The sequence below is a fragment of the Pavona decussata genome, unplaced genomic scaffold, assembly GCF_977016875.1.
Source record: "Pavona decussata unplaced genomic scaffold, jaPavDecu1.1 SCAFFOLD_37, whole genome shotgun sequence".
Lineage (NCBI taxonomy): Eukaryota > Metazoa > Cnidaria > Anthozoa > Scleractinia > Agariciidae > Pavona > Pavona decussata.
Genome location: NW_028145459.1, coordinates 4,154,396 through 4,177,964, shown reverse-complemented (window position 1 = coordinate 4,177,964; position 23,569 = coordinate 4,154,396). Strand labels below are relative to the sequence as shown.

Genomic DNA, 23,569 nt, shown 5'->3' with positions numbered 1-23,569 from the left:
AATAATTTACGATTTACGATGAATAATTTATTACATTCACGTTTCACGGGAAATAAAATCAGCTAATCACGCATCACGAAAATACCCCAGTACGACCCTCTACACAACTGAACAAGCAGTTACAAAAAACAAAAACCTTCCGAAAAAAAAAATCAGGCTTGATCAGTATATACACCCATGACCTCTGCAATTCTGGTGCTGTGCTCTACCAACTGAGCTATCAAGCCAACTGGGAGCTGATCATAGTTTATTGTGAGTTCTGTATTGTCTCACAATGTGACCATGAAGCTCCAAGTTGGTAGAGCACTGCACCAGCATCGCAGAGGTCATGGGTTCGAATCCTATTCAAGTCTGAATTTCTTTAAGGCTTTCTTTTTGCAACCGCTTAAGTTGGATACTAACTTCGAGAATCTTTCTTCTATTTGATCTTTTATCTGTGCAGTTCAAATATATGTTTCATGTATTTTCCAATTTAATTAATATTATTTTACAAAACAGGCCTATGTTAGATCAAAGGTTGTACGAGCCCTAATTGTGAAATATTGTGTGTGCATGCTGAGGATAACAGATGTCAGACCTTGTGCGCGTCATAATAGAAATTATGGCAAGATCGAGATAGAGTGAAACAAATTATTTTTGCCAACCTAATCCCCAAAAAGTTTAAGTTTCATGAGATGAAAACATCCATTTGAATGGATTTTTAAAACTTAAAACTTTTAATCAGGCATTAGCATTGATTGACTTTCAAACCTGCTGTATACTTTTATTATAAGTTTCTTTTGTTAGAAAGGCCCTGTTTACATGTCACATTTTTATTTTAATTAGTGGAACATAATTCAAGTTCTAGTACATGAACCAAATAACCACATGCAATGAGTATACAAGAAGTGAATGGCCTGAAGCTCAAACAGGGAAGAGATTTGGGGTTTAGCTTGATGTATGTATAAAAACCTGACCAGTTTTTTCTTTGTGTTGTCATGATCAGTAGGTGTTAATAAGAGTAAGTGTTAATAAGGTGTTCAGACATTTTTGTCTCCTTTGTTTTACATCACCTGTGAATTTTAAGGCTTCTTACACCAAGGTACATGTAAAGCCCAGATTTGGTTATTGTCTGTATCCCAAGAAGTCGTATTTGAGTGAGGGTGAAATGTGGATTATAAATTAGGGAAAGTGAAAATTATTCACGCTAAATAGTGTTCAAAGATGGAGCACTTTAAATTGTATGCTGTTTTAAATTAATGCTGCTGGCTTTGAGTCTGTTTATGTATGCTTGTATGAATAGACATGTCGTAAAAACCATGACTGCTGAGAGCAAACATAAAACGATATTGCTTTGTAGAAAATTTAAAAAAGTGCAATGCCAAACAGTGCTGTCAAGGCACATCAGACATTTAATATTATGTCTCTAATAATAATGCAGTAGGTACCAATTAAGTAAAGTCTAATTATGATAATTAAGGAGGCTCAAAAGGGTTTTTTGGCTGTGTGCCTGTGCGTAACCCACCAGTGCCATAGCGAAGGTGTACAATTGCCAGCTGAATGAATGTTCTATCAAACCTTGCACACACAGCACACCAGAAGTACAGTGGAAATCCAGCTTAAAATAGTTTCTATTTAAAGTTGCATACGCGGCACACCGGAAGTGGAAATGCAGTGTAAACTTGCACAAGCCGGAAATAAAAACTGCAGGAGACATGTTTTTACCTCAACATTTTGTCCAGTGACCTATCTTGATTTTGACTTTCAAAGATGTTAAGTTTGCCTTCCGTCACTGCACAAACTCTACAGCAATGAAAAACCCTTTCAAGCCTCCTTAAAATACGAAATACTACTTTGTTTTTAAGAAGTAAGTAGGCTTAAGATTGATATTCCCACAAATGAAGGGATTCATATAATAGGGGCATATATTGCTTTTTAAGTGAAATTTGTCTTTTCACAGGATCTTGGTAAATCTGTACCTGTCGACTTGCTTTGACATGACAATTGTCGTTCTGCGATTTATTATTATTATTATTTTTTTTTTGCTGACTTGAATTTTTTGGCCGAGCATGTTCTTGTCAAAAATGAAGCCAAAAAAAAAAAAGAAGAAGAAAAAAAAAAAATCATAGAATGACATTATTTTCACATCAAAACAAGTCCATTTGTAAAGACTTTGCAAGACCCTGAGAGAAGTTAAAAATTTGGCTAAAAAAGCAAAATGCGCCCTTTTGCAAGAAGCTAAGTTCTTCACAATATAATTATCTTTTTTGCTGGTAATTTTACCCGTATAAATCTCACAATCAAGGTTGTAATTAAATTACGCTTACTAGCATTTGCTTTTTTGGCAAATTTGCAGTTTAAATCAGATATGTATTATTTAGAGTTTTAAAATAGGAAATAAAATGCAGTGAAGCTTGATTTATTCTTGCAATTGTTGTGCAGTTGATAGCATAATTTATTACACCCATTTTGAAATCACTGGTGATCCTTGCAATCTGACTGGCTCTCAACACTGCAATTTATTCACGAATCGCACTATTTTTGCTCTAAATCGCATCTTTTTTTAGCCCAGCAAAATGAAAATGAAACCAGGTTTCCTGAAGTGGATAAATAAATATTAATATTGACAAAAAACTGTAAAATTTAAAAATGGGTGTAATAAAGTGGTAATTGAACTTCGTGTTGTGCAATTTTGGTCTAAAATCACACTTGTGATTTCAAATCGATCGAGATTTTGAAATCACGCATATGATTTCAGACCAAATTGCACTTCACTCAGTTCAATTACCATTATCAATGTACCTAAGCATTTGAAATTGTGGCTACTTTATAGTGACCAAAGCCATGTCAAAATAAGAGATAGAACCCTTCTGAGGAAGGCAAGGGGCTGTATACAGTATAATCTGTAAGGTTGTTACAACTAAAGAATATATTTCAAAAATAGACATGCAATCAATGACTAGAGTAGAAAATTTATTTTTGGGTGTTTCACTTGTTTATTTTAACACCAGACCCTTCTAAACCTCAATGGAAATTCTGGGGCGACATGCACTTTTTGCAAGGTCTCAAAATAACAACAAAACAATATGCCATGACACAAAAAGCAATAAATAAAATCAAATCAAAATAAATCAACTCGAGGGTGACACTAAACAGCCTGACGACTGACAAACCTGTGGCCCTCGGATTCCAGATCGAATTGGAATTTGGAAATGAAGCTGCAGGTTATCAGGGTCCAGCAGAAACAGAGCTTGGAAAAGGTGCATGCCTATTGGGAGAAAATCTAACACTGAGGACTTCACCATTATTAAACACTGATCCACATCCAATTTTGGAGTAACTGATCTATTTATGATCTCAATTCCAAAGCAATAAGAGACTTTTTTAAAGCAGAATCAGGATACTTCCACTGATGCCAGTGTCCCCCATTTCACTCCTTAAGGATGGTGCCTATGTTGTGGTTCAGTTTTATCTTGCTTTAAATTTTATTTTCAATAGTTTGAAACTCATTATCATACATTACCATACCCAACAACAATAGGAAGATAAAATTTAAATCAAGGATGAATGTGAACCACTACACAGGTCTATACTTTGTTTGTTAATGCGCATGCATAAATATGGTCTGCAAATCTCAAGATGCTCAGGGTTTCCTTTGGGTGGTGCCAACTAATAAAGACAACATTTTTTGACATGGTGTGTTTTCTCAAAAGTTGCTTCATGTTTTATTTCTAACACTAAAAGGCACTCCAGCAGCCTTGAAGCGCTGAGGAGGATCTCTTGGGCCAGGAATTGTGAAAGGCAGCAGACCTGTTAAGGATAGAACAAGACTACATCAGCATCAAAACTTAATTTCTAGTATCATGCCGAGGGTGTATATTGCTTCAGATAAATGATCCAAACTTGCTCGGTTTTAGACTGCACTGTAGTTTTTGTACCCTAAACCCAACAAGGTACAATATTATTACTTATTCTGCAAAGGCTAAATATGAGCTGGGATATTGCCTCTGCTTTAATATAGTGGCAGGTTGATGTCATAAAATCCTTCAAAATTCAACCTTTACGCTAAAAGCAAAATGAATCCACATTTAACACAAAATACACAGTGGAAAGTGGGCGAGTTTGGAGTATTTTTCTGACTTTTTGGCTTTAATGTAAGTGGTACACTGTCGGTAGTTTTACATGATCAAATCATTTGAAATTCAGCTTTTTTGGCAAAAAGCAAATTATGGATCCAAATTTAACACAAAAATATCCATGGTGCAAATAACTGAGTTTTTTTTACAATACACATATTTGACATGCAGAAAATGAGGAAAGATAAACTTGTGTGAGCATGCCATTTTCTTCATAGTATCACATGTGGTGTGTTGTCGATGACCAAACTCCTTTTTTCTGGGAGATGGAACATTTCTTTAGTCCTGTATGTGATTCATAAAAATTAATTTAACCCATCAATTTTTAAGAGGGTTCGAGTAATTCTGAGCCCCACAGAGATAAAAGGCATTATAATAAATTTATAAAGTTCTGTGTGTTTGGGTTGAGAACAAATCAATGAGAGGGTCTGCTCTCAATAACCTTTGTCTTTTGCTTCTTCGATTGATTTGAGTAGGAGTTTTTGTTGCCGTCTACATACACCTAACAAAAAAAGAAAGAAAAACTAGTCAAGATTGAAAACCAAGTTACAACCATCAAAATATTACTGCGCAGAGAAGGGAATTATTACTTAGCAGTGTATAGACAGTAAAAACCCTGTTCACAAAAAGGAAGCTAAATTAACAAGATTGCTGTATAAATTAAGGCTGGTTTAACTATTGATGTCTCCCTATTGATGTCTCTTACATTACAATTTATTACTTTTAGGCCAGCATGATTGGATTGGTGCTTGTTCCACCAGTCATTAACTGCCCAAATTTAAATCTAAATTTCTATTGTACTGAATTAAAGCCAGTCTTGGGTATAAAACACTTAAGTATTGTTACCTGTTTTATGCACCTCAAGAACCAATCCTGTGTGGGGACAAATGAACTGACTCAACAGACCAACATCCTGCAGTTGGACAAACAAATTTGCTACAGTACACTTCAAGCACACAGCTAAATTACATGTTGTGTCATTGAACTACTGACTTCCCCTTTATAAGAAACTCAAAAGGTGAATAAAAAAAAGCAAAGATTGAGGCAGCACCAGCTCAAGGAAGAAAGCCAGCAGAGGGAAGCCTAGTTTTGCCCTTGTCATGTGTTTTATTGCATGATCAGTGGCTAAATGTGCACTTCCTGTGATTATAAAGCTATCTCTAGACTGCAACTGTTTCAGTTTACATAATGATTGTAAAATGTAACATTTCTAGTGTTGTGATGGCAACAAAGAAACACAGATCAGCACTTCATCTTGTAAAGAAAAAATGAATAGCAAGTTCTATGCATACTTTCCATTTGTGAGAACTGGCCGGCCACTTCAATCATTTTGTATTAACTGAATGCACTAATTTGAATAACAGTTTAATATATACCACTTTTTTAAATTGCTTCAAAATGGCACACACTGATTTCAGAATGCACAACTTTGAATAATTTGAAGAATCAGTCCTTCAACTTAGTACAAACTGACCAGTCTGGCCCGTCCAGTTCAACAATTATGGACAGCACTTTAAGTTAAACAGATAACATGACGTACATGTACTAAGCTAGGAATATTACTGTTTCCTCCTGGATGAAATGCTAGTCTATCTGTCTTGTACATATTATCAGCATACATAAAACAACAAGATTTTAACAGCCACCTCAGATAACCATACCAATAACTACTACACGCACTCACTGTGTAAACCATGGTGTAGTTTTTCTCTGATTTCAGTCGGCACAGTGGACAAGGATTACTGACAACAGTGGTGCGTCTCTGCAAAGAAGTTTGTCAAAACCATCACTAACCAACATATTTGTTAATGGATATATTTATTACATTTTTCATGTTAACTATTGTTAGTAATAAATTGTTGCTCAGATGGAATCAAAAAAAAAAAAACAAACCAGCAATGAAAACTGTTATACATGTATCTCTTAGGCCAGATTCATAAGGTGGGGGGCAGCGGGGGGGGGATACAAATATCCTGCAAATATACAAAAAATTAAAAGTGCTGACAACAAAATTGTGCACAACTACCCCAACGCAAAGAGCTCGAACAAGCTCTGTAATTCCTGAGACGAATACAAAATATGAAAAATAATTGTGCTGAGTATGAAATGTAGCTAGGAAGAAAACAAAAATGCCTAGCAAAATTGCCCCCCCCCCACCCCCTCCTCCCTCCTCCCAGAAATAAAATGGTCCATCTCTAAGTTAAGATGTATTTTAAGCACTGTTTCTTAACAAGCCTACTGCTGGAATAACGACAGACTATAATTTGTTAAGAAATAATAAATTATTAGGATACATCTTAATTTAATTAGGAGGGTCTGCTCTTGTCTCGTGTGGATTGATGTGGATTACAGGGTATGTGTCAATTGTACCAGTTGATAATGACCATCAGAAAAAAAAATCATTGATACATTATCAATGATGCTAACAGTTTTTAGAGCTTTGCAAACTACATCTACGCGACTCGGAGTTGTGCTTCATACATGCATGTATATTTTCATAAATTGCATGTTACGAGAGCATGGTGCATCAACTTCTAAATGGTACTGCAACAACAGCATACACTGTATGTGTTGACAAAAATACAAACATTGAGCTGTATAGTGACATAAAAAGAAATGAGGTTTACTTACAATGCATTTTTCTCTGGTTCTCTAAAAAGAAACAACCAACAAAGTCAATTTGTCTAAATAGATCTAAACATCACACCAAGCAGCTGCACAGTCATATAATATTTCAACCTCTAACTAATAAAAGCTTATTACCTTACTTAGTCAGAGCACCAACTAAAATTTTAGTAGAAATTATCCAGAGAGGAACACGGCAGAGGAATGACTGCTTAACAGCTCAGGTGAGCAGGGAGGCTGGGCGACTGAAGAATTCCAACATTCTGACTAATAGTGAATTTGTGCCAGATATGATATAGGTGGTGAGTATACCTGACCATGTTTAAAGTGTAGATTTTCACCACTCTAGTCTCGAAAAAGGTATTAAATTTTAAAATTAAAGGATTTGGAATAGTGTTAGAAACCTGGTCAGGGTTGACTTAAATGAAGACACCCTCTATACTAACCCAAGGGCAAAAGAATGGTTACTTTAATACTGTAATTTCTTTATTATAATAATAATAATAATAATAATAATAATAATAATAATAATAATAATAATAACAACTTCATGTATCCACGGAATCCTTATAACTAAAAAGTGGTCTTCTAAAGAGCCGTGCGCATTAAACCTAGTGCTAAAAAGCTAAGCCTAAGGCATTAAAATAAACAAACACAACTGAAAAATCCTATAATAGGTGCTAAAACTAAGTTAGAGAAATTCCAAAATACAATAGTGGAATAGAAACTATTTAAAGTAGTGGCCTGCTTAGCCTCCGCCGACAGACTGTTCCATGTTACTACGTCCCTATAACAAAAACTTTTCTTGAGGGTCTCAGTGTTTGGTCACAGATTAAACAAGTTATGTTGTGCACCTCGCAGATTATGTCTATGAATGGTATTAACGCTAGCAAATTTATCAGACAGGTATTCGGGTACGAGGTTATTTACAGTATCCCAGCGTTTTTAAACTACTATGAGACAAAAACTAATAAGAGCACAAAGCTTTAGATCAGTGAATCAACTTTAGTTATTAACACATTACCTTGGGAGCAAACTGACCCAAGAAGTTTCTTCTGTAATTTATCCAAATTGGGCCTCCATCTACAGAAAGAACATAACTTGTATACAAAAATTGTTTTTCTACAATAGCAGTGGCAGATATATTTAAGACTGTCAAATCAATGTGCTGGTCGCTTGATTTTTATTAGTAAACTGCTTGTAGTACAAGGTTTATCTAAAACAAATCGATTGTTTAACTAAATTACACAGCATGCAGTTGCAGCTCTCGTGGGCTGCAAATGAAAGAACACTCATCTCCTAATAAGAAAAATCACTGCATTTGCAAGCAATAAATGTCAGTGATGTAGAAACTCCATAAAAACAATAATATTATTTAGTACAACCTATGACTGGCTATTCCAAATTTTCATCTTATTAAATACAAACCAGGTGAAGCATATAACACAAATATCCTGTACTATCCCCGGGTATTATCTATACCTCCATGATGCAGGTGCTCACATGTATGTAAGGGAATGTTTATTTTTTATGATGCAAATGGGTGGTAGGATTTGAAATTGGCTTTTACAAGGCTGGGAAGGTGATGAACGAAAGTTAAAGGAAATCAACTGATGACCTGCTCTTCATGTAATATATCAAACACGAGACACAGTGTTTCACCACATATCAAACACTGAGAAGAGAGTTGAAAATATGACATATAGCGGAGTATTTTTGACGAACTTCGAGGTTTTTGATAATGTGATGAAACACTGTGACGAGTGTTTGATATAACTTCTCAAAAAAAAAAACTGATTTTGAAGGGGAAATTAAGGATGCAAAAACGAGGTGTTTTTCATCAGATATCCAAACACGTCACGGTGCATGATTTCCTTTGTCTTTGGCTTTTGAATTATTACTGAGTTTGAGAAGATCAAGTTCAACACTAACTGGTTTTATAGTAACAAATAGAGAAAATTGATTACTTTAATTTGATACAAAATGCAACCCAGTCTTGTTTTTGTTTTGTTTTTCTTTGAAGGGGCACGTAATCTGAACAAATTTTATTTTAAGCAGAGGATGTAGAAATCATTTCAAAGGATACATCCTCCACTAAGAACAAAATTTGTTCCTGCCCACCAGTTCCAGTCTCCTATGAAATGATGAGTGAACAGGAAGCTTTAGAGAAAACTGTTCCTTGCCTGAGCTCTCAACTAGTATGTTTATACCGTACTTAATTATTATATGGATTCATACCTGGCCAGAAAAGTTGAAGATGTTCCAGTGTTAACCTGAATAAAGATGATCATATGATTAGAAACAATTTGGAAGCATCATATAAATGCACACAAGGCTTGGGTAAATGAAACCAAAAAAGCAAAAAAAAAAAAAAAAAAAAAACAAGTTAAAACAAAAACAAAAGCAGTAGGAAAGTTTCGAAGATTCTGCTTGGTACACTACAGTGCATGTTAGATTGTGCAGGGCAAGTACAATGATCTGTCAGTTTGCTATTCAGCTTCTAATCAATACAATGGCTGGTAATATCATGTTTTGAAAAAAAAAAAAACACACACTCTAAACTCAATTTCCATGATACTTATAAACAGAAATCAAATCATGGCCTTTGAACCTGAGTTTTTCCTCTTTCATTCAGTTCCACAGGACATCTTTTAATAATTATTATTTGTGAGCTGAAACTGTTGGTTGTTCTGTTTCAGGTATTCTATTTGAATGAAGTTTTAGGACTTCAGGTAATTAATGTTTCTTGCAAATTTGTGATAAAAAACGATTTAGAGAAACATTTCAGCTAGAAAATTAAGGATAGTAAAACAGCATGACGTTTCGACGACTTCATATCGTCATTGTCAAATGAATAAAATGGAAATAACGGAAAGGCATATTTATAGGTATTGAAAGTGAGAAAATAAATTAGCATGAAAGCAGTTAGGTAAAGAGTTTCGCGTGAATGGAATCCGCTTGCGTGTTCAGTTTTGGTCTTTTGTTCTTGATCCACAGCATTTCCTGGACAAAACATTCAAATTTGTCATGGCATTTCTTTATGACTTTAAAGTTCTTAATTAAGTTGTTAGGTGTTAAACCATGCGCGTCCCTGAGATGTTTTCCGATCACAGAATGTTTATGCTCCTCAATGCGTCGATGGAGGTGGCGGCAAGTGTACCCAATATAATTTGTATCACACAAATCACATGTGAATTCGTATACTACACTTTGCTGATTGATCAGGGGGGGCTTTTCTTCTGTGACTCTCACATGATCAGCAATCTTTTTGCTTGTGAACACCAGCTGTAGTTCTTGATTAATTTAGTTCCAAGGTCGCCAATTCAAGTTGCCTGCGAACCACGTCCGCCGATTTCTGATCTTTAAATGGCAACGTAATCCGAACAGGGCAGTCAGAAGGTGTTTGAACTGTGGGTCTATAGGATGCTGGAGGTGATTGATAGCTGAGTCGATGAGTTTTTTGGGATATATTGTAAATTTGGGTCTTTGATTTATTACATGTATACAGCTATTTCAATTTGTCGGATCAAAGCTTGAAGCTTAAAGACATCTGCAAAGAGGCTGCCACCTCATCCACTTGATATTCAAAGATTTCTTTAATCCAAATAGCTCGCCGTTGTATATCTTGACTGGAAGGACAAGGCATAGCTGTTTTTAATGAACTTTTATTCACAAAAAAATCCACAGAATCTTGAGGTCTTGTCTTACAGCTTTATACCTACTTTGATCCAACAACGTTAATTGAAATAGCTGTATGTCATAGGTGACAAAATTCCATACTTTTCATAGTCTGTAGAATAATGATCAATTATTCCATCCTCATATTTTTTCACAAGAGCCTGGCGATGTTTTTGATCCATCCACCTTTCCCTTCCTACAACAAATTTTAAAAAAAATTGTTTCTGTGTATGTTGTAGGTTAAAATGAATCCCAGGTTAAAATGATTTCAACCTAGGTTGATTTGTATTTTCTTTTGTTAAGGTTAGGTAATTTACATCTGAAACAAAGAAAAATACAAATCAACCTAGGTTGAAATCATTTTAACCTGGGATTCATTTTAACCTACAACATGTACACGTACATATATATATACACGATGTTGAATGATCCCTTTTACAATAAATAATTATACACAATCAGACTTCAATAATATTATTTGAACACACCAAGACCCCTGGGAATACTAGCTGGATAATAATTTTTTTAAAACTGGATCATTGTATAATGCATATTACTGCATGGATTGGATTGGCTTAGCAGCCCGGCATGGTATATGAGTCATTAGGCTGATTTAGCATCAGAACGGGAACGTCGGTTGACAACGGTGCGCGCATCAAGAATGCCCATATATAGTCGAAATAGACTTGTGTCCAGACTATTCCGCGAGCTCTTGCGTCCTCAAATGACATTCCCGTTCTGTTGCTAAATCAGCCTATTATACCATGCCGGAGAAATAGGGACCATTTAATTGTCTTCTGGCTGTTCTTTACAGAATCAGCAAGATCTAATAGCAAAATTTCCTGTGATTGTTTTCCATTAAACAATTATTTCACTTGCTCTATTTGGATATGTGATGATTATAGCCAACTTGGCAGTTGCAGTGTACATGTAAATAAAATAAATAAATGGGAATTTCAGTGGCACATCCACAGAGTAGCTATTCGTCCACTGTATCCAGGTCGAATTGGAATTTGGAAATGTTGGTTTTTGTGGAGGGAGGAAAACTGGAGTACCCGGAGAAAAACCCTCGGAGCAGGGACAAAAACCAACAACAAACTCAACCCAGATATGGCTTCAACTCCAGTAATTGAACCCGGGCCACATTAATGGGAGGCGAGTGTTCTCACCACTGCGCCATCCCTGCTCCCCCAATCACTCCTCATATTCACTTTGCATCTCGTCATTTATCTTTCCTCTCACATCAGATGTATGTTGATGGCATAACATTGTTTCAAAATATATGTTGAAAAAAATAAAAAGTCAAGACCCAAAGATTAAGCTGAACTTAGGTCCCACTCACGTGTCATGGTTATCATTGCATCAAACTGAATTTTTAATTAATCTCAACTGTAGCTTGACAGTTTATTCAAACATTAAACCACTACCGACATTATACATGTACTTAAAAATCATGTTCTAAGGAATTACTGTGTCATGGCACATTTTTATAGCTCAAAGTACTTTTTAATTACAAAAATATCTGTACCAGAAAAAATAGTATAAATGCAGATAAATGGGAAGTCTGAATACATGTAAGTTTCAAGACTTAAATTTATATGCAAATAGTTGATGTTTCACTGTATTTACTTTTAATTTAATTAACTCATTTATTAAAATGAGATAAGTTAGTTCCAATCAAACAAATGTAGGATTCTAACAGCGATTTACACATTCTACCATAAAAAAAAAAATGTTTCTTACCATATTGTATGCTTTTAAGAAGTTCAGCTGTGACAGGAGTGATAACTCTGTCTGATGGTGAAGATGAAAGCTCTCTGGTACCAAACGGAAGTCCTGCAAATTGTTGTTAAGAGTAAATCAGCATGTATTCATTTGTATGTGGAAAATTATTTTAGCTTATAAAGAACAGGGTTTTGAATTAAAACCAGCAGCCAGCATAATTATTCATTACCAGAGTGAGTATACTAAACTAATTCATCATTTCATTGGTTAGCTTCTAAAGAAACTGTCAGTGGTGCTGTGTTGTTGGGGAGTGGATACAACTGTTTGGTTCTATCAATAGAGTTGATAAGGTAACTTCTCCATCGTAAAGAGATTCAAATGCTGATGTTTCAAGCATAAGCCATTCATTCTAACAGCTAACACTCCAAACTTCACCACTCAAATCTCTTTACAGTGGCCAAATCACCTTGTCAACTCTGTTGAAAAAACCAAACATTAAATTCATCTAAATCCTGTGTACAATTTAGCTGGTGACATTGTCCACCTATAAATGTAAAGTTTTGGCAATGGGCTGCCATGACTGGCCTAAGCTGTGAGAAAATACTGTGGCAGGTGTTAATGTCTGTGTGGGAACATAAAGTCCCCTTAACCCGCCGTGAATTAGCTGTTCATTTTGGCTGATCTAGCACTCAAACTTCGCCTTTGCCGAAACAATCCCACCAGCTAAACAGGCTAATTCATCTTGGTTTACCATTACATACTGTCTATAAAGGACAAGGCAGTTTTGACCACTGGTAGAAAAAGTTGGTCTTGTAATCACAAGGTCTGGCCATGTCACCCCTTGACTGACGGAGTCACTGCCTAGTAAAGTTGCAATTACAGGCTGCATAGCTAAAGGGTTAGTAGAGGCGGACCTGTGGGGTCATGGTAATGAAAAGGGTTTGAAGGTATATGGCCTCTGAGTCAGCAAAATGATGGGGATTGTGCTGGTAGTGCCAGAGGACAATGTCTTACAAAACTGCCATATACCAAGTTGCTGACTTTAGTACTTCCCTAAACTATACTACACACTCAAGGACCAACCTTAGCCTGGCCAGTACCTTACGCATGCACACAGCCATATCACTCAGGCAGTGGCAGCCATGGACAGCTGTTTCAGCCTTGTTAGGCCTCATCAGCATGGCATAGCCTTGCCATTGCCCAGGTGATATTGGCTGGGTGCATGCGTAAGGTACTGGCCCAGCCGCGGGTTGGTGTCTGAGTGTGTCACTTGGTTTAATTGATTGTGTTACTATTATAGAACCAATGTGATCGCCATGATACGATGATAAAAAGACAATAACATGCGTTTAAATATTTGTGCAAAATTTTCTTAAACTTATTAACATTGTCAGCGTCTGCAACATTATTTGGCAAAGCATTCCAGCTGTCAATATGTCTATTCCAAAAAGAATACTTAAAGATATTTGTTCGTAAATATATTTAGGGTTTCCAAATCTTGTATCTGGCACTATCAGAAGATCTAGTAGGGAAATTTAAAAAAACCCCATAATTTTCACTGTAGCAGGGTATTGTGCAGATTCCCAGGTAATTTGCATCACAGACGGTAAGTTTGTTAAACTATACTTACTGAAATCAATGTTAAAGTTCCCCTAAAGACTTAAACTTAAGCTTATATGAGCTTACTACACTTGTTCTTTTGCAATTGATTACAAACCCTACCTTTATTACAAGAATGCCTCAAAAGCCACGACTGATGGCCCGAGTTGCAGCTGTGTAAAGTTCTTATTTTCAGACAGAAGCTAACTAGCTTTTGGCGTCGGGATATTCCAAACGTATTGAACGAAACCACATTTACCCCTCTGTGAAAAACTCGAAGTGAAGCCGCCATTTTGAAATCTTTGCATTACCCGGCCCAGTCTCTTTTCGTTGAAATCAAGTATTCATCATTTGATTGACGGGTGATGGACGAATCAGAATGTAGCGTTATTGTTCGAATCATAGAAGTCCATCGTGCTTTCGGGGTGGGGTGAGAGTTCAAGTGCGATTTGGTAAGCCATGTTGTTTGGAAAATCGACGCCCGAAATTTGTGCAGTTTTTCTCCCTTACAAGTACGATTTGAAGCGGAAATTTCGACGCGGTAACAATCTTGGGTTAATGATGTTCTTTTTCTGTGATTTTCAGGGTGATGTGATGCGCTTTTGAAGAGGAAACTATCAACAGACTTATTGAAGTTGAGCGGCCGTGTGAAATGGCCGCTCATCAAGTAGCTTGTGTGTTTTACGCCAAATTAGGTCGCCCCAAACTCTTTTTAAAATACATGTACACGTTTGAAACGTGTATATATTGACGAAAGAAAGTTCTTTGAGGAAAGGGTTAGCGAAGTGAAGCAGTACCCAAGAGTAAGTTGGTTGAATATGGCCTTTCTCTTTCACTTACGTATGAAAACCACTTGAAACCACCGTTCACGTTGCTGCAAATAAAGCGGTCTTCGCGTGGTGGTTAAAATCAGTTGCCTCCTTTCTTTCTTTCTCACGTGGTCTGAAAAAGGCTCGATTGCCTGAAATAAGCAGTCTGAAATAAAGACTGTCTCGGAAAGGTAAACTATAGTCATGAAACGATAAATACTTCGTGGAGCAGGACGTGGAATTTAGGCATACACGCATTGAACTTGGAAGTAGAAGCTATAAGCTTAGTTATATTGCGCAGAACTTTAGCGAGGAACAATCTGATTTGGGCACTTAGCAGATGTAATGCTACTCCAGATCTGTCGTGTGTTTGCAGTGTTTCTTTTCCTTGAGTTAAGAAAGTTTTGTAAATGTTAGTCGACATTTGATGCGAAAGACAATCGAGTTTCGTATTGGTCGTCTTTGTGCGTTACGAGCTAATATTGTAACTAGGGTTTTAACATAGGGTTTTGATTTTCTTTCAAACATTTCTTTTCGGCCATTAGTACCCCAATGAAATAAGTAGACGAGCAGCTTCGTAGAAAAATGTTGCTGCGAAGGTTGGCAAACGTGGTTTATCAATATTCATGAATTTCTCATTGAAGTGAGCAGAGTGTTGTTGGTCTACGGTGAACCTCACTAACTTTTCATTTTTCCTCCAATGACTTTAGAAACATAGTTACTAATTAATTGCACTGTATAATTAGGCCAAAATATTCCTTTCAAATATATAAGAAAGATTTGTTGAGGTTTTTTATTTTTATTTTTTATTTCTTTTCTTTCCTTTTTTTTTTTCTTTTGTGGTCATTCTGGTGGTTTTTCCCAAAAAACAACTTTTGATAAAGGCATTAATTTATCCTTTGAGAAGCCTCGCTTTCCCTCAAAGAGATTCATTTTTGACATTGCAATTGAATGAATCAGTTGATGGTTTTAACTGAAAATTAACCTACTTCCTGTATGGTGGTTGCACAAATGCTTTGAAGAGGAAATAGCAATGCCTGGTGAAGATTTTTCATTTCAGCAGGCTGAGAAACCATGTATAAGTTTATGTCTACTAAGTTCTTTCCTCATTTTGGCTTGCTCAGTGTAGATGAGTTAATTCTCTTCCTTTAGTCGTGCTGTAAGACAGATTTGATCAGATTCATAAGTTGTCAGAGACAGTCTTGACTAATTCACATTATCAAGAGTTTGGGTTGGGGATTTGAAGTCACATCTAATTCTTGGGACATTGGTTTAAAATTGCAAACTTTTTAGGAACAGGAAAGTGTTGCGGTTGATTACATGTGTACTGCCTAATAAGCAGAGTGCAATGTAAGACCACAGGTTTTCCTTTTTTTCTTTTGAACTTTTCATTTGTATTGTGAAATAGAAGTGAAAAGTACTTTTGGTTGATCTTGATAATAAAAGTTCCTGCAAACAGCTATTCTTGCCACAGCTCGCACTGGCCTTGTGATCGGACCATTCCGTTTTGTAGGTTAAATGGTGCTTGAAGTGGAAACTACAAGCTGTGTAGTAGCAATTGGAGTTCATAGCCCAAATGAGTTTTATGTTTTGTTTACCTGATGGTTACTTCAAAACTTCATTTTTCTCTGAAGGGTGTTTAATTTTCAACATTTCTTGTCGACTTGAAAGTAATGTTGCATTTGTTACACTTGTGCATTCATGAAGGCAATCTTTGTAGAATTTTATTCTGCATTATTGAAAAAATTGTTTAACAACTAGTGTTGAATTGATGTCCTGTTGGGTCAAATGTATTCGGGTCACAAAAATATGCACTATTATTTTTCATGTGTATTCAAGAACATTGTTAACAAAAAGTGTGTCTCACAAAACATGCATTACTTTGGGTCTGTATAGTAATGTAGATGATAATGAATTCGTGAAAATTTTGACTTATTTTGACCACAATTATACCGTGAAAATATTACATTTATTTAGTGTTGTAGTAGGCCCCATATAAAAGAAGTAGGTAGCAGAGAGGGCTCAATCCTCTGATAGCTTGCTTTGAATATCCAGTGCGAAGCAGGCACTTTATTATGAACCATACACAGCCAAAGTATTAAACTGCATCTGAGACTAAAACAGCCAAGTTGTCTTAGAAAATTGCATGATCTATTGAGGATAATGGTGGTTATATGTTGGATTTTCTTGTAATAAAGACATCTTAATACTTCAGTCCATTATTGGAAGCAATAATGTTTTGATTATGCTGTTGATCATTAAATCTTTGTTTATGGCTCTTTAATTTTTAGTTTAAAATGGTGTTAAATAAAGTTGAGGGTTTTTTTTACTATTATATTTGATTAGGTCAATGCCTGATGCAAGACATTTAATATCCAAAGATCTGTTTTGAAATAAAGCTTGCAAGAAAGGAAAACATGGTAAGAAACGCTGGTATTACCATTTAAATGTATTGCCAGTCCTTGCTTCTTCTCCAATGAGGTTCTTTTAGGAACATGTCGTGCACTAGCTACTGGCTGTCCTGATCCTACAACTTATCTTGTGATCAATTTTATTATTCCCCAGTTCATTCTTGTTTCCCATCGTAACGACTGTACATTTGCCAAGTAGATACCCTTCCCCACAACCACATATTAAGTTTATTGTCAAAAAATCCCTGGGTGGAGGAGTCTTCATCTTGAAAGCCAGCAATTTCAAAGAAAACTCCGCTAAATTTGAATTTCCAGAGGGTTGAGGGTCTAATCCACTTTATGGAGAAAAATGGCAGTGTTGCATTTTACCACTTGACAATACCTTGTGAACCTAACAAAGGCGATAGGCATGTAGAAATTGTGAAATTTGTCCCTGTACTAACAACAATGTGTATGCTAGGTGTGAAGTTTTTAGAAGTTTTCTGTCTGTTTTTATGTGATTGAGCATTTTTAGGGTTTTTGTGTTTTTTTTTTTCTTTTTTGTACTTGAATTATTCAGTTTGATGATTTTGTTTTGTCCATTGCAGAGCACCTCTGGAGGTGAACCACGTACTCTGTTGAATGCTTTGAGACCAATGCTGGGCTCTTTGGGAGACATCAGAACACCACAAGAAGTTGTGCGAGTAATAAGGTATGTTTATGCACTCATACACCAGACAATACACTTTCCCATTGGAAAGGTTCTTTCTTGGCAAATTTTACCCAAGTCATGAAATACTACCACGGACCTAAATGAAGCTCCAGTGGTGACCATTCATACACGTATGTACAGTGGTGGTGTAACAGGTGATGACGTTTTCAAGATTATCAGTGATTACTACCCAAGGCTGCTCAGCCTAACAGGAGCCCGGTAGCCTAGGAAACTCAAGAAAATGCTCTGGGCGCCTAAATTTTTTTGCAGCAGCAACTAATACTTCACATGTTGGGCTCCTGATTTCTCCGCTTTGGCCTTGTGGGTTCCTTGAAATTTTTCTTAGGCCTTGCTACCCTTCACTTTGATTCAAAATTCCATGATCCTACAATTCCATTTTTCTTGTATTGGTTATTTAACCTGTTCTGGAAATATGTGAATTTTGCCAGTGTCTCAAATTAACTTTATTTAAGTCATCAGCCAGAGCCATGCTTACCTTTTGTAACTTCTGTCTTGAAAATCTTGAACACACTGTATACTACATGCAGCTATTCTGTAAATACCTACCTGGTGTAAAAAATGCCAAAATCCATCCAAATTTACATTTTAGATATTAACTGCACTGAAAGTCCTTACATCTTCAAAAAAAGCCAAAATATCAAGCAACAGAAGTGAATCTGTTGCTAAATAATGACAATTGAAATATCCTAACTTAAAAGGGAGTATTGAACAGGGATGTAGCTAAGAAAAAGCACAGCAGGCTCATTAATGGACCCACCCGACTCCATTGAATTGAACTCCTTTAATTTTAGGCTTAACTATTTGCGCTCTATTGAAATTTCAACCAGTCATAAGATCTCTTTCAGACAATGAAATTCAACAGAAGCTGGCTCTTACAAACACATAGCTATATCCCTGCAGTAGTTGAAGTTGTGATCAAATCAATGGGTGTGTGAATCATCACACCCCCAGTATACAGCTCACTAGAACAAACTTAGGGGCAGCAATAATTACTAAAGTCAAAAAGTCTTGATGTTAAAATTAATTTCTCTTGAATGGTATTATAATTCTGAAGAACAGCGCGGAAAGAGAATGTGAATGTTGATCAATGTTACAGTATTAATTAATGTCTAGAGGGTTGCATGTCCACCAGCTTATTTTAGTCTGAGTTATTTTTAATTAACAGTTATACAATCTAATATTATTTTACTTTGTTTAGCTTAATGAGAGATGCTGAGAAGCTGATGAGTCGCTGCATCTACTTGAATATCCTAAAAGCTACCATCTCAGCTGCCAAGGAAAATGAAACATCAAGCGACACACTAGAAAAGTAAGCAAGTCAAGGGTTGTAATGGTATTAACAGGATTGAACCTTAAAGTTGCTTATTACAGAAAGTAGCGTTTGTTTGTTTTTTCACATCCCATGTAGTTGCCTCTGATACAAAGGTTGTGAATGTTTCTTTTGTTTGATGTTTTTTTTTTAATACAGCGGGGTTGGAAATTAGCGCTCGCCCACTCGCCAAATATGTGAGTGTCAAGCCCGTCGAGCGAGTGGAAATCTCAGGTTACTCACCCGGTTTGGCAAGTAGAATTTTCATCTTCAGGAAAATGTACTGAAAGTTTTTGACAAAATCTTATCTAAATGAAGTACTTTTTCACATTGTGAAAGCTTTTGAAACCTGACACATTCACGCAAATTTTCAGCTTTGTAAAGACCCGTAATAAAGAAATGGTTTCTGTTCAAGTAATAATTACATGAAGTACCCACTAGTAGTCATGATACTGCTGGTCATAAACAAACCACCCTGCTGGGAACACTGAATTCAATCTCGTACCCAGAGTCCTCAGGCTTTTTGGTCAGCGGGGCAACGCCGGGAAGACTCTGGGGACATCGAAAAAATTCAATTTTTTTGATTGGCTGTTCCGTAACGGTTGCCATTGTTTTACCGCAGAAATCCTGCGGTAAGAAAATTCGATGTCCCCAGAGTCTTCCCGGCGTTGCCCCGCTGACCAAAAAGCCTGAAGACTCTGGGTACGAGATTGCACTGAATTATGAATTGGTGACTGTTTAGTGCAGGGCCACTCCCCAGTCTAGTGTTTTCCCTCGCGTGTTTTCGATTTGAAAATGTGGAGATATTTTTCTGGAGTATCTAAATCTCACAACAAAAAGGTGAAAGAAACTCAGGACTCAAAAGGCAGATGCTAGAGATTACGAGAAGACGAGATCGAGAAGGAGAAGAGCATGAGAGGAAGTTGCCTTCACTGAAAAGAACGATGACGGTGTTACGCTGGAGATGACGACAAGGGCGGTGTCAGACTATGAATCAGAGGCTGAGATGCCGAAGAAATGATTCTGGAAAAACTAAATTACATGTAACCTAATTGTAAGCTAAAACAGTGCTTGCAATAAACTAAAGTAACAAGAAAAAAAACTATCAACAACAACATCAAAGTTGTTCCCTGTACTTTATTATATATATATATATGTTGCAGGTGATTTTTTTTCTTAGGTAAATTTAATTTTTCACTTGGTACAATTTTTTAACCTGAGAAATTTAAGTTTCCAACCCTTGTACAGGAGTGATTGACGCTTCCTAGATCTGAACTCAACAAGCATTTGACTGATTAATTATGTGGCAAAAATTTTTCGTAATCATAATGATTATTGTTTTGTTCCTCAACAGGTTCATGAGTATTGGTGGCTGGAGTATATTGAATAAGTGGCTTATTGAGGCAAAGAAAACTGAGAACTTCCCAGTTCTGGTAGAGCTACTTGAGGTATTTCAAAAATGGTTCTAAATTCAAATATCACATGAAAATATAAAGTCAAGTCAATTTTATTCAATTTATACGTGGTTACAGTAAATGTTAGAATTATAACTTTTTTTCAGTTTAAATTATACATACCAGTATAATAAATGCGGAGTATTCATAGCAAAAATCAAAAATTCACAATAAAAGTAATATTGTTATTAAAGATAGATAAAAAAAATGTGAAAAAATACAAGAAGGAAGAAAAACAGTAACTGTTTAAATACAATGTTAAAGGGGAAGTGTCATGGGGTTTTTGATATCTTTTGTTGAAAATGATGAAATAAGACCTTCAATCAGCTGGCAAATAATTCTAGAATGACGAGAGAAAAGAAATCAACTCAATTCTTGAAAGGAACAACTCGTGATCTGTTCTAGTGCATTTTGGAAACAAAATGCAAGAACTTGAAAAACATTAGCCTAACATTTTTCAAGTTTCAATCCATACCCGCCTACTCTGTCTCTGGCTAGAGGCACTAATCGACAGTTTTATTGCACTGGTGTGATGATTTATAACAAACTTGACAATTATTTCGTTGTTTCTGCTGACAGACAAATAATTTATTTTTGGGTTTTGAAATGACAGCAAATTTGCGTGATACTTCCCCTTTAATTGTGGGGAGTTTAGGACACCCAGATAGTTCGTGGAAGTAATCGATTAGGTGACCAAAGTTAGATAAAAAGTATTTACTTTGTTAACTTAACTGTTTACTATAGATAAAAAGTATTATTTTGTTAAACTAACTACTAACTAAATTAATGCCTTTGTTGTAAATATGGTAAGATGGATGGATTATCGGTGAAGGTGTGTTAAGTCTGACTTGATTATAATCTCCTTGTGGTTTGCATTTGATCTAGGTACTAAGAGACCTTCCTGTCAATATAGACACACTGAAACAAGTAAGTTTGACAAATATAGTTAGTACATCAATGAGCAGATAAAATTGTGTATCTAAGAGACTAACTTGTTTTACAATTTGTCTGAAATTTGTAGGGTAATACTGGCAAAATCATCAAACACCTCACTAAGCTGGAAAATCAAGGTAAATTTCAGCAATCTCCACTAATTTCCTTTCTCTCATGGTTGAAATTCACTACAGATAAATCAAATTAACCATAATTTTTTATGCATAGCTTTGTATTTTAGAAGTGGCCCTGGTGCATTTGTATTATAGAAACTTAAGTTTAGAGTATTATTTTAATTGTATGTTCAAGGCTACTGCCTGAGAAAAATTTCAAGGAGCTCATAATTATAAGGCCAGCCAAAGGCTAAGAAATTTGTAGCCCAGCAAATGTGAAGTTTTAAGTGTTGCTGCAAAAAATTAAGGCGCCCAGAGCATTTTCTTGGCCACCCAAGGCCATCGGGGTCCTGTCAGGCAGCAGCCTTGATTTGGTCAAACATGCCGGTAGTTACAAATCACCATCATGGTATTTTTGTTTCAGATGTCAAAAAACTTGCTGCAGCTATTGTCAAGCAATGGATGAGTCTTGTAAGAAATCAAAGTGGAATCTCAGGTATTGACCTGATGATCAACATATTTGGAGTTTATGGTTTATTAACTGCACCATACAAAGTTCTGAAAATAGCCACACCTTATCAGTGTTGACTCTCAGAAAATATTAATTCTCCCTGTCAGAGAAAATTCCTTACAGAAAAGAACTTCTGTCACAGTGAAAATTGAAAAAGCATGGACATTTTGTGTTAGTATTAATAATACTGTGGTTTAAATTGTTTTTGTTCTGAAAAATTCAATGTCCATCAAACCAGTTTTATCATAATTATCTTTCTTTGTCTCCTGCCAATTCATATAATCTGGAAACAAGGAAAAATACAAATATTTTAATGCCAAAGGCAAATCTTAAGGCTTCTCATCATGAATTTCACTTAAACCAATCAGATGGGAAATCAAACTACAATTAAATTGTCATTATTAATAAGGCTTTTGTTTGATGTCTCATGCACCAGCTTTGTGATCCAGCCCTTACTGGCACATGGAAATAACTGTTAATTTGTTAGTAAGAGTTCCTCCTTTCTTATTCTGCAACTCATGTCTGTTCTGTTCATATCAGAAAAAGTGGATAAATCTAAGCAAAATGGGTCAGCTGATGGGGATGACAGTATGCAGGGAGCTAAGAAAGGTGAGTTGGTGTGAGAATCTTCAGTCTCCTTATTTAAGAAGTATGACTCATCATTGATCAGTATAGTGCTGAATACATGGCATTTTCAATCAGACATATAGTGAGAAGACTGGAAGGTTCCTGTCTTGTGAATGCTCTCAGCTTGGTTATTTTATCATGTTTTCTTCTTAGACAAGAAACTAAATATACTCTACCTTGGCTCTATTGCTCTCTATCCAAGTGTATTTATAAATGTGTACTTGTAAATAAACCATTCTAAAAAGTGCTGAGGTTAACCCCTCTATTCCAAAGTAGAATTATTGTTAGTACAGACTCATAAAGTACCGTCCATCACATGACAAAATTAGTCAGACAAGATGTATAGAGATCCATACATCATAATTTGCCAATAATGCTGTTTTATCTTTTTTAACAGTGTTTTCACTTTCTTCAGGCGAAGGGAAGGCAGCTAAGAGAATGAGGTAGGGTTGATATAATTTACTGTTTAATAAGCAATTATATAATAATCAGTCATAACAGTCTTTGTTAAAAAACATTGATTTAACTTCTTCTTATCACCTCTAGTCCAATTACTTCCTACACCTGCTTGCCTTCTGACTTTACATTTTAATAAGCCCTAACTAGTTGCATATCTGATTATTGTATGTTTGTTGATTGCTATAAGGGTTCTACTGTATCTGTTTTTTAACTGACTTTTTTTCCTCGATGGACAACAGCACTACAGATTCCAATAGATCACCCCAGCCTGAGAAGAAATCTAAAACACTAAGTGAAGTTAAAAGTGATGTTAAGCAGAGCATGGCACAAAAAAATGTGTCTAAGACAAAAGTAATTCCACCTCAGCCCAAACGTAAGTAGCTATTAATAATGAATAGCAAAAGCAGTGTTCAGTTCAGTGTCTAAAACTGAAACTAAAAAACTTTCTTAAACCAATCAAACAAAGTGGACATAAATAACACAACTGAC

At 35.9% G+C, this 23,569-nt stretch overlaps 2 protein-coding genes and 1 long non-coding RNA gene across 8 annotated transcripts in view; 2 read left to right on the top strand and 1 right to left on the bottom strand.

The window, feature by feature from the left end:
- Nucleotides 1–14,062, bottom strand: part of LOC146484139 (uncharacterized) — a 49,451-nt gene extending 35,389 nt beyond the window's left edge. For 3 of the 4 annotated variants that reach the window (XM_085105479.1, XM_085105480.1, XM_085105478.1), the window contains exons 1-8: nucleotides 13,866–14,062; nucleotides 12,162–12,254; nucleotides 10,521–10,614; nucleotides 8,979–9,013; nucleotides 7,765–7,823; nucleotides 6,747–6,767; nucleotides 5,800–5,877; nucleotides 4,962–5,028 (exon numbers count right to left, since the gene is read on the bottom strand). In XM_085105479.1, the coding sequence (XP_084961605.1) occupies nucleotides 4,962–5,028; nucleotides 5,800–5,877; nucleotides 6,747–6,767; nucleotides 7,765–7,823; nucleotides 8,979–9,013; nucleotides 10,521–10,614; nucleotides 12,162–12,254; nucleotides 13,866–14,034 (616 nt within the window). In that variant the 5' untranslated portion in view covers nucleotides 14,035–14,062. Of the gene's footprint in view, nucleotides 1–2,930; nucleotides 3,790–4,557; nucleotides 4,618–4,961; nucleotides 5,029–5,799; nucleotides 5,878–6,746; nucleotides 6,768–7,764; nucleotides 7,824–8,978; nucleotides 9,014–10,520; nucleotides 10,615–12,161; nucleotides 12,255–13,865 lie in introns of those variants that run through there. The other variant, XM_085105477.1, reaches the window with a different exon arrangement.
- Nucleotides 15–2,397, top strand: LOC146484140 (uncharacterized). The gene is made up of 2 exons (XR_014863738.1): nucleotides 15–1,850; nucleotides 1,884–2,397. It is a non-coding gene; the product is annotated as an uncharacterized LOC146484140 (long non-coding RNA).
- A 94-nt stretch (nucleotides 14,063–14,156) lies between the features above and the next one.
- LOC146484138 (serine/threonine-protein phosphatase 1 regulatory subunit 10-like) overlaps nucleotides 14,157–23,569 on the top strand; it is a 28,204-nt gene continuing 18,791 nt past the window's right edge. For 2 of the 3 annotated variants that reach the window (XM_085105473.1, XM_085105471.1), the window contains exons 1-12: nucleotides 14,175–14,254; nucleotides 14,328–14,545; nucleotides 16,898–16,971; nucleotides 17,550–17,653; nucleotides 18,873–18,983; nucleotides 20,338–20,431; nucleotides 21,323–21,364; nucleotides 21,459–21,507; nucleotides 21,908–21,979; nucleotides 22,535–22,603; nucleotides 23,019–23,064; nucleotides 23,320–23,453. In XM_085105473.1, the coding sequence (XP_084961599.1) occupies nucleotides 16,969–16,971; nucleotides 17,550–17,653; nucleotides 18,873–18,983; nucleotides 20,338–20,431; nucleotides 21,323–21,364; nucleotides 21,459–21,507; nucleotides 21,908–21,979; nucleotides 22,535–22,603; nucleotides 23,019–23,064; nucleotides 23,320–23,453 (724 nt within the window). In that variant the 5' untranslated portion in view covers nucleotides 14,175–14,254; nucleotides 14,328–14,545; nucleotides 16,898–16,968. Of the gene's footprint in view, nucleotides 14,255–14,327; nucleotides 14,546–16,897; nucleotides 16,972–17,549; nucleotides 17,654–18,872; nucleotides 18,984–20,337; nucleotides 20,432–21,322; nucleotides 21,365–21,458; nucleotides 21,508–21,907; nucleotides 21,980–22,534; nucleotides 22,604–23,018; nucleotides 23,065–23,319; nucleotides 23,454–23,569 lie in introns of all 3 variants that reach the window. The other variant, XM_085105472.1, reaches the window with a different exon arrangement.